This window comes from Puma concolor, chromosome E2 (genome assembly GCF_028749965.1).
Source record: "Puma concolor isolate L17-30 chromosome E2, mPumCon1.1.hap2, whole genome shotgun sequence".
In the NCBI taxonomy this organism is placed as follows: Eukaryota; Metazoa; Chordata; class Mammalia; order Carnivora; family Felidae; genus Puma; species Puma concolor.
In genome coordinates this window covers 48106559-48118686 of record NC_141681.1, presented here as the reverse complement: position 1 = coordinate 48118686, position 12128 = coordinate 48106559, and the positions used below count along the sequence as shown (strand labels likewise).

Genomic DNA, 12128 nt, shown 5'->3' with positions numbered 1-12128 from the left:
ACTGTTGTCCTCGTACAATTGAGAAAACCCAGACTCCCAAGGGAGGTTATACACCAACTGGAAAAGTCAGGACTTGGAACTCAGCTAGGACACTGAAGCCGTAGGGAATTCCAGGAAAAAATAAATGAGACAATGTGCAAAAGCACAAGAGGTTTAGCATTCAATGAACAAAGCTAGTATTCCAAAGAAACTGCTTAACTTAGGCAGCTCGCTGGGCATGCCATTGCTGGGAGGGGGCAGAAGGATTCTAACATAAAAGTCTTTGTCTCTGACCTGAATTTCTTTTTTGGGGGGTGTGGGGGCACGCCGAGGCACTCTAGAGGCCCCAAACTAGAGCGAGGGGGTGAAGAGATCCAGTGTGCGTAGGTGGGCACAAGAATTGGAACATTCATGACGTTGGGGAGTGGTTGTCCAGAGAACTCAGATGTGGAACAGACTTCCAGAATCCCAAACACATTCATTCTGGTGTCCGCATGGACTGGGCTCTGAAATTCTGTAGTCCCAAGACCCAGTATGATCTAAGGAGGGATGGGATGGCGATAGAGAACGTTGGATGGTTGCCCTGCTGGATTAGATGGTCGGGTGAATGAGACGTAGGAGCGGCTGGAGGTGACATTGTGAAGGGACGGATGGAGAGGGCTGGTTGGAGAAAACAGGTGGGATGATGGAGGAATGGACTGGTGTTAGAAAGGATACTAGATGGCGTAGGGGTAGGGTGATGATGGATGAATAGGATAGAGACGGTTAAATAAAGCATGCTGTATGGATCGGGAGATGGACAGGCAGACGGGAGGAGAGGGCTGGGGAGACACTGGATGGATAGACCCAGGGATAGCTGAGCAGAAGAGAGGACAGAACACATGAACTGGATAAATTGCGGAGGGAACGGACTTCTACATCTGCCTGGGACAGAGCTGCTTAACTTGGCTTTCCTGGATGGCATCAAGCCGTCCATAAACTCTCTGAAACAGCACACACCAAACTCTAATGGGTGGGTGTCAGCAACGCTCAAAGAAGTTTGAGATTCCCCCCCACCCCGTACTGAGCCACGGATTCGTGCTGTGTCAGACCTTCCCATTCGTTGTCTGGTCCTCCCCCACTGCCTCCGGAATGGGAAAAGATACAGAACTTCAAAATATGAATGAACAAAATATTAATGACAACCCCTTCCCCCATCCCTGTTGAGTTAATCAAGGTAAGTAAGGAGAGCCATTTGCCAAAGCAGATCCCAGTTGCTGGAAAGCTGCGGCAATTTTTACACCTTTGTTCAGTGTCTGGACATCTGGGTGAAGTTCTGAGGGTCTGTGGCATCTGGTTGAAGTCCTTGCTTTTCAAGAAGTCTGATATCCTGGCTCACATGTGGAAAGGGGCATCAGGAGCTCCCTGGGCCCTACGAAGGCCCACAGATTCCTGGGTGGGGGCCAAGAGAGCAGGATGGTTTAACCTGACTTGGGCCTTGGCTGGCCGTAGCCGCCCACCGCCCCCGACATGGATGTTGACCGTGGTGGCATAGCTGAGCCTCCTGGCTGGGGGTGGTGGGGGCTGGGGCTGGGGTGGTGGTGAAGGTGCCCGCGATGCCGGGGCAGAGGAGGACCAGGGGCCCCGGGAGGCTGGGGGAACTTCTCCCCCAGGCCCTTGTCTCCGAGCGAGGCTTTGGCTGATGTAGGACGCTGCCAGGTATCTTGAGAGGGCAGCTGCACTGGGACCCAGGAGCTGACGGGTTGGAGGAGGGGGACTGTGGGGTGGGGTCAACTCTGAAGACTCTGACCGGGCGACCTGAGACACCGGGTGGCCTCCTGGTTTGGAGAAAACCACGGTGGTTGGAACCGGGATGGGTAACAGGCCCTGGCTGTCCCGAGAGCCTTCCTGCTCAGGCAAAGCGGTCGCAGCTGGAACATGAGTGTCCGTGAGGCTCTTCTGCTCCAACAAAGGTGTAAGTTTTTGGACGTGGAGGTCTGTGAAGCTTTGTTCCTGAAGCAGAGGTGCAGCAGATAGCCCCTGGACGTCTGGGAGGCCTCCCTGCTTGGGCAAAGGCGGGAGGGCTTGGAGGGCTTGGGCCTGGGTGTCCTTGAGGCCTTGTTGCCGGGGCAAAGGTGCGGCAGCTGGGACATTCGGGTTCTGGGACAAGGACAGTGGGGCGTCGGCTGGGATCTGACGGTCTAGGCAGCTTCCGTGTGCAGGCACAGCTGAGGTACCCGGAACCTGAATGTCTGAGAGGTCTTGGGGCAGAGGCAGTGGGGCGTTGGCTGGGGTCTGGTGGCTTAGGCGGCCTCCGTACGCAGGCCCAGGTGAAGTACCTGGGACCTGAACGTCTGGGAGGTCATGCTGCAAGGGCAGTGGAGTGTTGCCTGGGATCTGATGGTCCGGGCTGCTTCCGGGCGTAAGCAAAGTGTTGACGGCTTGTTCACAAACAGCAGCTGGGAACTGAACATCCCCGGAACCGCCTTGCTTCGTTGACAGGGTGGTGGTTGGGCTCTGGCTCTGTAGGTGGCCTTCTTTCTTGAGCACAGGAGTGGTGGCTAAACCCATGGCATCAGAACCACGTCCCTGCTTGGGTACAGCTGGGCTGGTCGGAACCTCGATGTCCATGTGGCCTCTGTGCTCAGGCAAAGGCGTGGTAGCTGGAACTTGGGTTTCCAGGTGGCCTTCTTGATCAGGTAAAGTTGTAGCTGGAACCTGATCGTGTGCGGGGTCTTCTTGCTCGGGCAAGGGTGTGGGGGCTCCAGCCACACTCTGTATATTCCAGAGGCCTCCTGGCCCAGGCAAAGGGGTAGCAGCTGGAACCTGGATGCTCAGACGGTCTTGCTCAGGCAAATTTGAAACATCTAGACCCTGGCCACCCAGGCAGCCTCCCTGCTTAGACAAAGGTGTGGCAGCTTGAACCCGGGTGGCGGGACCCAGAGGGACAGATTCCTGGGCACACGTCAGCGGGAAGGCCAGCTCACATACCAGCACGTGTCCAAAGGCAGGCAGGGGCCCTGTGTGCACAGAAAGAACGGAGTCAGGACCGCGATCTCAGTGTGGGCCGTCTCTGCTGACCACACACCCGGACCTCACCTGGCTCGGCCTGCTCACGGGGCAGGGAGGGGGACAGCTGCGGCTGGGCCAGAGCACGGGGCCGGCGGCAGGGCGCGTTGGCCGACGCCCGGGTCTCTGCCCGCTGCATCTGCTGGATCCGCTCGCTGTAAAGCCGGGCCAGCTCTCGCACTCGGGAAGCTGTCCTCTCCGAACTCGGGGCTCCCGCCTTCCCACTCCCGCCACCTCCACCCAGATCGGAGTCTTCCAGGATGAGCAGTGGCTCTGGGAAACCGGGCCGGGTCAGCTGCCCCTGCTCCAGTGCCTGCCAGGCGCTCCGGATTTCTGAACAAGAGCGGAATCCCAGCTCATCTGAGAATCCCTGGTCTCGGGTGACATCCTGGGACTGGAAATCTGGGAAGGATTCCCCTTCCTCAGGATCCTGCTGCCCTACCCTGCCCCCAGAGGACCGCTCTCCTTTGGTGGAACTGCTTCCGGGAAACAGTTCTCTCCTCGTGGCTAGAGCCTCATCGGGCTCCCGCAGAGCTCCCTGAAGCCAGGAATCACAGGGAAGGGCGGGAGTGCTGGGAAGGCTAGGAATGTCAGGGACACTAGGTATGGATGGAAGGCAGGGCATTTCAAAAACACTGGAAATGTCAGGGAGGCTGGGAAGGTGGGGAATCTTGGGAATTTCAGACAGGCTGGGAATTTCAGGGAGGTTGGGTACGTCTGGACTTTTGGTACGGCTGGGAACGTCGGGAATTTCAGCCGCACTGGAACTTTCGAGCCCTTCTAGCACATGGAGTGGGGAAGGCTCCCGTTCATCCAACTCCAGCTCTTCCTCCTCCTCCTCTTCTGAAGAGTCCCGGCTGGGAAGGGCTTGGAATGTGAGGGCTTCACTGTCGCCTGGCACCTGGGAGTCTCCAGGGAACGTGGTGATGTCGTGGGGGGGCAGCTGTAGTGGGCACTGGGGAAGAGGCCAAAGATACCATGGTGGGCTGGCCCTCCGGCCCCCCGGGCTGTGCCTGACCGAGCTAAATCCCAAGGACGCCCTGATGTGACACCCAGCTCACCCCTGGATCCCGGAGGCCTCTTTGGTTCAGCAGTTCCAGGATCTCCTCCGTGATCGAGGTCCCGGAGGGTTCCAGCGTGGGGGGGCCAGTGTCCTCTAGGTCCTCAGGGGGTCCGGAAGCTGGAACTGGTGGCTGAGGCTCCAAGGGGGGGTAGAGCTCCCCCTCACTGCCAGCATGCTGTGAGCAAGGAAAGAGGACGGAGGGCAAGAGTCGAGGGCCGCCCATCTCTTCCTCCCAGACTCAGGAGTCCGGGTCCCCAGACCCTGTGCTAGGGTATTTCTTACCTTGAGTCTAGGCTTAGCTGGGATGGAGAGATGAGAAAGAGAAGAGTGAGATGCAGAATCTGGATGATTCCTTACAGCCGATCCGCTGCCCCTATCAGCCCTCCCCCACGCACACGGGGCATCTCTCGGGAAGAGATAGACAGAGAGGCATGGACCCGGCCGGGCTAGGGTGGCCACTTACCATTCTGTGCAAACATAACATACGGGTCCTTTACTGGCTCTGGGGAGAGGACACAGGAACGTCAGGGGCCCAGCTCCCCCCGCGTTCTCTCGTCAACTTTCAGGTGGAGGACACTCACCAGACTGTCTGCGGCCACGGCGGGTAGCAGAGGGTCCTGGAGACGGAGCTGTGGGAGAGGCAGAGGAGAACCCCACGATGAGCCCAGCTCCAGGCTGGAGGGGGCAGGCCGGGGGTACAATTCCTGGGGGAGAAGCGGGGGAACCTCAGGGTTTCATCTTCTTTACCTGTGTTCCTTCGTCCAGGGGTGAAATTTCTAGCATCCCGAGGTCGGGGAGACCCAAGAGGGGGTGTCGGGGGCTCTGGGATGGGCTTACTTTTAGGAGCACCTGCGGAGAGACATTGGGAACCCCGTGATCTACTTTTCCTTGGAAGTCATCCACCTACTTCCACATCCTCCCAACCCAAGGCCCCAACTCACAGTGCAGGCTGTTTTCAAGGAGAACTTGCTTTGCCTGAAAGAGACCAGGGTGAGGGGCTGTGTCGCTGGGGGCTGCCTCTGAGCGCCCCAGTCACAGTCCTATTAACAGGTGCTACTCTGTATGAGGCACGTCACACGACTGATGATTATCAGTAGTCCCCACCGGTGTGCGAACTCGGTGCTCTGACTCCTCCAGGTGAGGAAACCGAGGCCAGAGAGGTAGCGTCACTTGCCCAAAGTCACACAGCAGCGACGTGTTGGAGCTGGGATTCAAACCCAGGCAGGAATTTATTTTTATCTACTTGTTTTTTTTAAAGAGTTGGCATCCGTCTTACTTACTTTTTTAACGTTTTATTTATTTTTGAGAGAGGGGCGCCTGGGTGGCTCAGTCGGTTGAGCAACCGACTTCCGGCTCAGGGCATGATCTCATGGTTTGTGAGTTCGAGCCCCGCGTCGGGCTCTGTGCTGACAGCTCGGAGCCTGGAGCCCGCTTCGGATTCTGTGTCTCCCTCGCTCTCTGCCCCTCCCCTACTCATGCTCTGTCTCAGAAATAAGTGAACATTAAAAAAAAAAATACTTTTGAGAGAGTGCAAGTGGGGGAGGGGCAGAGAGACGGGGACAGAGGATCCCGTGAAGGCTCTGTCTTGACTGCAGCGAGCTCAATGTGGGGCTCACACTCATGAACCGGGAGATCTGAAGTCAGATGCTTAACCGACTGAGCCACCCAGGTGCCCCCCTCCTTTTCTTTTTAAAATGCAACTTACTGATCACGGTCTAAGCGAGCCCCCTACACTCAGGGTCTCGTAGCACAATGGGGGGGGGGGAATGCCTCCAGCATTCCGAAGCCCCTTGGATATGGCAGGAGCTGTACCTTGGCGGGGATGGAGGCGGGGTGGTTCTCAAAGAAAAGGCGCTGGAGACAGTGAATCCACAGCCTCTTCTCTTCTTGGTTCTTGGCCTGGGGGTGGGATAGGGAGTCGGGAGCCAGGTGGAAGGTCTGGGGGCTGAGGGGAACCCTGACCGCCCAGCCCCACCTTGCACTCACCTGGAGCAGATGCCTGTGTTTGGGAATGGTCAGATCGGACACCTTGAATCCTAGAGGATCTCGAGGACTCTCGCTCACACTCAGGTTGCAGCACTGGGTAAAGGGGACAGAACGGGGCAGGGAGCTCAGAGCCCCGAGACTCAGTGTGTATCTGGGTTCCTACCTCCTAGAAAGATGTGCCCCATGAGGTCGTGTGGCGGGTCCCCTTACCCCCTGTGGAATCCCCCCACCAGGCTGGGCTCTGCTCTCCCTCACCAGTCTCTCGCCCTCATCTGGGTCCAGATGTGCTCCCCTCATGAAGACGCTTGCCTGGTGGGCAAATCCAGCCCCCCCGCCACCGGCCTGTATCCTGATGCCCTCACCCTTCATTAAACTTCACCCCCATCCTTGGACTCAAGAAAACACGGCCCTCAAATTGAGGCTGGGTTGTTCCTCCTTGGCAGACCCCGCCTGCCCCCAGCTAGCCCGTAGGTACACAGGTGTAGGTATACAGAATACACCTTCCAGGTGACATCCTGGTCCTGCCCCCAACCCTTAACTCACGAAGATATGGCCCTTGTAGGTGTACTCCGGACCCCGGCGTTTGGCCACGAGCAGCATCCGTGAGAAGAGAAAGAGCAGCCTCTCGCCCCCTCGAAGTCGGGGGCCGCCCCCTCCGCCACCTCGGAACGCGCCCTCTAGCACCAGCTCCCCGAAAGCACTGAGCTCCGGGCCAGTCCAGCCGCCAAGCCGCCGCTGCACTTCCTGCCGGGCCCGCCAGGTGCGCAGGGCACAGGGGCGCGCACACACACCAAGACCAGGAGGTTAGCAACAAGGCTGCACTACCCCAGCCCATCCTCCGAGGCCACCCCCACCAAAGGCCCTCGTGCCCACTGCCCCCATCCAGCAGCCCCAGCCCACCCTGGGGTCACCTGGAGGCGCGCAGCATGCTCCTGCTTGCGTTTCATGTCATTGATGTACCAGGCGACCGCTGTCATGGACACAATGGCCTCCTCCACCATCTCACGGCCCCCGGCGCCCGGGCCCTCTGCCCAGTGCTTGCCTAGCTCCTGCCAGGCAGGCACCCAGGGAGGGAACAGAAACAAGAGAAAAGGATGGTAATGATAGGAGACAGATACCAAGGCAGCGACAGAGGTGGCGACCCAGAGGAGGACAGAGACAAACAGGCAGAGACAGAAAGAGGAATCAGCTGGAGCCAGTCCCCACTGGTGGCAAGAACTTGCCCCCGACTGCTGGCCCAGTTTCTAAGGACTTGTCCTGGGTCCACCCTGCAGCTGTACCACCGGGCGGTCAACGGCCAGGACCTTGCCCTCCCTGAGCAGCACCCCCAGGGCCACGGCTGACCTGCAACAGCAGATGGTACTTGAGGATGCGCTGAACAGGCTTCAGCAGGAAGCTCTGCAGGGGCAGCGAGTGGCGGAGCTGGGCCTGGCGCTCCTGCAGCCACAGGGCTGCGGGCGGGGACAGCGACAGCTCCCGGAGCAGGGCTAGGGAGCTGGGGGCGGGGCACAGGTCAGGGGGCTGGCAGCCCCCAGCGGGGAGGGTGCGGCGGGGCGTGGCCAGGGTTTCAGGGGCTGGCAGGGGTCAGGGGCAGCTTAGGGAGAGCTCGGTTAAGGTCATAGGCTGGCAGGGGCTGGAGCTGGATGGGTCGAGGTGGAGGGAGGTTGGCTGGCACATCAACTCAGCGGGCAAAGGCCTGGGGCCCAGCGGGGGCTCCTCACTCCTCACCCCTCACCTCGGGTAGTTCATGCAGTACAATGTGTAGATGTCAAAATCCTCACTCTGTGGGTGACACAGCAGTTAGGGAGACCTGAGGTCCCAACTCCCCGGGACCCCCCGCCTTACCCCAGCCCCATCCCGGACTGAGAGCCCCCACCCTGACTCACCCTTTGCACGAAGCACTCGGCAATGCCCCCTGCGCTGCTGCTGCCCTCCAGGTCCTCCAGGAGCTCACTGTGGGGGAGAGGGCGAGGTCAGGGACTGCCCTGTCCCCACAGCCCCCCGTGGGACGACTCCAGGAGGCTGGGGATTTGGTGGCTGCCAGGATCGCTCAAGGGGCTATCATATCCGAAGGGAGTCTTCTGATTGCTACGTGGGGAGATCACAACCCCGCTCAGACTTTGTCCATGGACAGCATCCCGTTCCTCAACCCCAAATCTTGTCACAGCTGCCATGAGCCTAGGGGTCTCGTGATATGACCCAGGGAGAGGGGTGTCATGGCCCTCAAAGCTGGGATCATCTTAAGAGGCTGCTGTGATCCCGAGATCTCGTCATGTCATCTCAGAGCTCCTGCAATAACGTGGAGATCGATCTCATCAAGACGTTCACAGGGGTCATGATCCTCGGACACCAGCATCTTCCTCACTGGGTCCAGGCCAACCATCTGGTTTGTCTGGGACCGAGGGGTTTCTCGGGACGACGTGGTCACGCGAATGCTCACGCTATCATGATCTTTAGGCCCCCCACATGAGCCGTGGGTTCACCGTGATCTCAGACCTGACCTAGTGCTGAGACCCATCCCCGTACTTAGATCTCATCTGGGTCCTCGGGCTCCTATCCAACTCCGCCTCCACCACTCTGGCTCCTTCACTCCCCATCATGATCCCTGCCCAATGTCACTACCTCCCATGTACCAGCCTGGAGAGGGGGCCGTGGGACTCCAAGCTTTAGGTTAGGATGCAGCCCGCCTCCCCTAGCCCTACCAGCTGGTGCCCCTGCCCGTCTCTCCCGCCTCTGACCTGCTGAACTCGTAGATGTCCTCGATGTTGGCAAATAGTATGCCCACCTGCTCCGTGCTCAGCCCTAAGACCCCGCCATCCAGCAGAGGACCCAGGTAGTCCTGTGGGGATGACTGGGGTTATGGGGGGCGGTGGAGGGCTGGCCTGGGTCCCCACTGTGCTCGGGTACCCGCCTGCCTCACCTCCACAATGCTGCGAAGGTCCCGGACATAGGCCCGCTCTGTCTCCACGATCTCGCGAGCCACTCGCTCTAGCCTCGAGGGTTTGGCGGAACCCGGAGTCCCCACAGGTGACAGATGCAGGCGGATGGGGGGTCCTGGAAGGGGCTCTGGCCTAGAGGCTGAGCAGGCTGGGGCGGGCCCTGGAGCCGGGTCCCCCTCGGAGCCCACCGTGCTCAGGGATGTGGAGCTCCCAGAACCTCGGGGGGAGGCCATGGCAGGGGTTGCAGGGGCTGCCAGGGGTGAGAAGCAGGAGATCAGGCCGTCTCCCCAGCTGAACGAGTGCAGCCCTACGCTCACCCACCCCAGGTCAACATCTGCCCCTCCCCTCCTCCCAGGGCTCCCTTCTTCTCTTGCCACTGCACTGCCTTGGTCCCGTCCCGTTCTCTCCCATCAGCATCTTCTCTGGGCTTCGACCTCCACTTTTCTAGTCCACCTCCGTGTGTCAGCCTGGGAGATCTTTATTAATTTGCCCGTTTGGCCCTGTCACTTTAAGTATAACCCCTTCATGCCCTCAGGAGAAAGTCCAAACCCCTCAGATCCACACTGCCCTATGCAGCGTGGCCATCAGAGACTTTTCCAGTCTGTTCTCTTCCCACAGACACACCACTTCTCACACTCCAGACTCCAGTCGTATTCGGCTGCCTTCAGTTACTTAAAAACACAGCCTTCTCTCACCTCTGCACATACTTTTCCCTCTGTGTGGAATAATCTTCCTTGCTTTTCCCAACTCATTGCTGCTTATCTTTTAATTCTATTATGTCTCCTCCTCCAGGAAGCCTCCACTGAGTTCCCATACTGGGCTCCCACAGTGAGAGGAAAGGGCTATCACCCCCACCCCCACCCCTGCCCAGGCTTGACCGCTGGACTCTGGGTGTCCGCCTCCGGACTGTCACCATTTAGGGATGGTTCCATCTGCCCCACCAGACTTGGGAACTCTGTGTAGGCAGAGCTGGGACTGTCTTGGTCACCCTATGTGGCCAGCACTGGGCCAGCCAGTGTCTTGAGTGAAGGAACAAATGCCCAGCAAGCTCCACCCTCCCTTGGACTCTCACCTGTCTGGGTCTCACACACGGCTGTGCAGTCACACAGTTCACCTGTGGGGCCACGGCCAAGGCTAGGGCTGGGTTTGGACAGGCTCGGTCCGCGGGCTCCCTCGGGCATGGCTGAGTGGCTCAGCGGCTTCTGCGGAAAGACCCCCTTCTCGGATATCAGGACCCCATCGGCTTCCCCGCCGCCCACACTCACAGATTAGGCCAGAGAATTAGGAGTGTGATCTAAGTCCAGGAGGGACCGGAGAGTAAATAATGGGGCAGACAGAGGCATAGTGATAGAAAGAGGGGCACCAGGAGAGATAACACAGAGAAAAAGATGGAAAGGTTGAGACAAAGAAGAGTGAAGCTAGGAGTCTGGTCTGTCTGGGGCCGGAGGCTCAGGGATCCTGGGAACGTTTGGGCTCTGGCTGGAGCCGAGGGCGAGGGGCAGGGCTGGGAAAAGCCGTGGGCGGGAGGCCGGGAGGTCCCTGGGGAGGGCGGAGGAGGCTGGGGGACCGGATGCCAGGGTCCTGCAGACGGCTCCCTCCCCCGCCCAGGGCTGCGAGTTGGGGCGCTGGCCCTGAGCCCTCGACCCACTCCCCTCTCCAGCCAGTCCCTCCGCGATCCGCTTACTGTCCCCACCGCCTCGGCGAGGGTCCCCAGCGCCTTCCCACACCCTTTCAGACCCAAACTCCCGCCGGCGCCTCCGCTCGCCCCCCGCCGGCACGCCCCCTCATTGTTCAGCGGCAGCGGCGCCGCCCCCTCCCCCAGCCCGTCGGGGCCCCTCGCCTCCCCCCTCACCTCCCAGGGAGTCTCCAGCCCCGAGCCGAGGCTGCCGGATTCCTATTCAACCCTAGCACGGTCCCCGGGGAGACGCAAAGCCGGACTCCTGGGTCTCTGCAAGTCAGGGGCGTGAACTTCGGGCTCTCAGCCTCCGGGAACCAGAATCCGAGGTCTCTCGGAGAGTGGGATGCAGCGGTCCGAATCTCCTGGTCCTCTCAATGGGGGATGCTGGGAGTCTCGACTCTTGGGTCTCCGATGGGGTGCTGGGGACCCAAGTTCCTGAGTCTTCTAGATAGGGCCGTGGGGCGACCGGATTCCTGAGTTCCCCTAACTCTAGGAGCAGGGATTAAACCATCTCCAGGCGGGAGCGCAGGGGAGTCCCCAGTTCCTGGGTCCCCTGGAAGGAGTGGGCGTTTCAGCACCAAACAGACTGGCCGGGGTGCTGGGAGTCCGTTTGCCAAGTTCGGATGCTGGGCTCGGATATCTGGGAACCGTTGGAGGTAATCACCGATCTGGGATCCCAAGTTCTTTAAAACGGGGTGCAGAAAGCTCGGCCTCCAGGAACGCGCGGGGCTGACGTCCCGGACTCCCGGCTCCTCCAGGAGGGGGCGCTGGGCACCTGGATATCTGGGGTCCTTTAGCCTGGACGCGGGGTCCCGGGCTTCGGGGTCTCTCAGGGAGCGGTACACAGACTCACGACGCCAGAGTCCACGACTTTGGACCCTTCGGGTTCTGGGATGAGTACCACGGGGCTCCGGCGGCGGCAGCGCCACATCTGTGGCGGGAGAGTCGGGTCCCAGCTGTGAGGCGGGGGGCGGTCGCCTAGGGCTTCCCCTCCCCCCCGAGCCGCCCCGGCGCACATCCTGTTCCCGCCCGCGGGGGGGAGGGGCTGCCTTCCGGCCAGCCAGTCGGTAAAGGGTTAAGACCCCTCCCCCCTGATTCTGAATATTCATAAGAAGGCGAGTCCCAGAAAGGCTACACCCCCACATTCCAAAAGCTTCTGACTTTTCCCTTTTACAGCAAGGGCCTTCAGGGCGTGAGAATCCGGAACTGGTAACGCACTTTCTCCCATTGGTCAACCGAACAATTCTTATTTGCATATGCAGTAAAGGCGGAGCTGTCCAGCGGGGAGGGTCACGTGTCCAAAAGCGACTGAAGGACCTCGCGGCGCGAGGGTGCGGCCGGAGCTCCAGTGGCGCAATCGGTTAGCGCGCGGTACTTATACGACAGTGCGAGCGGAGCGATGCCGAGGTTGTGAGTTCGATCCTCACCTGGAGCA

General features: G+C 59.9%; 1 protein-coding gene and 1 non-coding gene across 6 annotated transcripts; one reads left to right on the top strand and one right to left on the bottom strand.

Annotated features, from left to right (window-relative positions):
* Positions 1 to 1136: 1136 nt before the first annotated feature.
* Positions 1137 to 11701, bottom strand: PLEKHG2 (pleckstrin homology and RhoGEF domain containing G2). 5 transcript variants are annotated; one of them, XM_086689747.1, is made up of 19 exons: positions 10868 to 11701; positions 10088 to 10232; positions 8997 to 9265; positions 8815 to 8915; positions 7963 to 8029; positions 7812 to 7858; positions 7421 to 7571; positions 6988 to 7125; positions 6620 to 6820; positions 6077 to 6169; positions 5903 to 5989; positions 5032 to 5065; positions 4838 to 4939; positions 4672 to 4719; positions 4554 to 4592; positions 4373 to 4389; positions 4089 to 4265; positions 3058 to 3982; positions 1137 to 2978 (listed from the first exon to the last, which is right to left on the bottom strand). In XM_086689747.1, exons 2-19 carry the CDS (start codon positions 10194 to 10196, stop codon positions 1354 to 1356), a joined length of 4230 nt encoding a protein of 1409 aa, XP_086545873.1. In that variant the 5' UTR covers positions 10197 to 10232; positions 10868 to 11701; the 3' UTR covers positions 1137 to 1353. The 5 variants fall into 5 exon arrangements, with proteins under 5 accessions (XP_086545873.1, XP_086545874.1, XP_086545875.1 ...); XM_086689748.1 differs by having other exon boundaries at positions 10088 to 10217; XM_086689749.1 differs by having other exon boundaries at positions 10130 to 10232; positions 10868 to 11700.
* A 334-nt stretch (positions 11702 to 12035) lies between these two features.
* On the top strand, positions 12036 to 12128 carry TRNAI-UAU (transfer RNA isoleucine (anticodon UAU)). Its single transcript is given in 2 exon segments — positions 12036 to 12073; positions 12093 to 12128. It is a non-coding gene; the product is annotated as a tRNA-Ile (tRNA).

Coding starts and splice junctions, on each gene's coding strand:
- PLEKHG2 (XM_086689747.1), bottom strand. CDS start 10,196: ATGCCCGAGGGAGCCCGCGGACCGAGCCTGTCCAAACCCAGCCCTAGC. Junction 7,859..7,962: donor CCGAGTGCTTCGTGCAAAGG/GTGAGTCAGGGT, acceptor TGTCACCCACAG/AGTGAGGATTTTGACATCTA. Junction 4,720..4,837: donor CCCTGGACGAAGGAACACAG/GTAAAGAAGATG, acceptor CCTCTCCCACAG/CTCCGTCTCCAGGACCCTCT.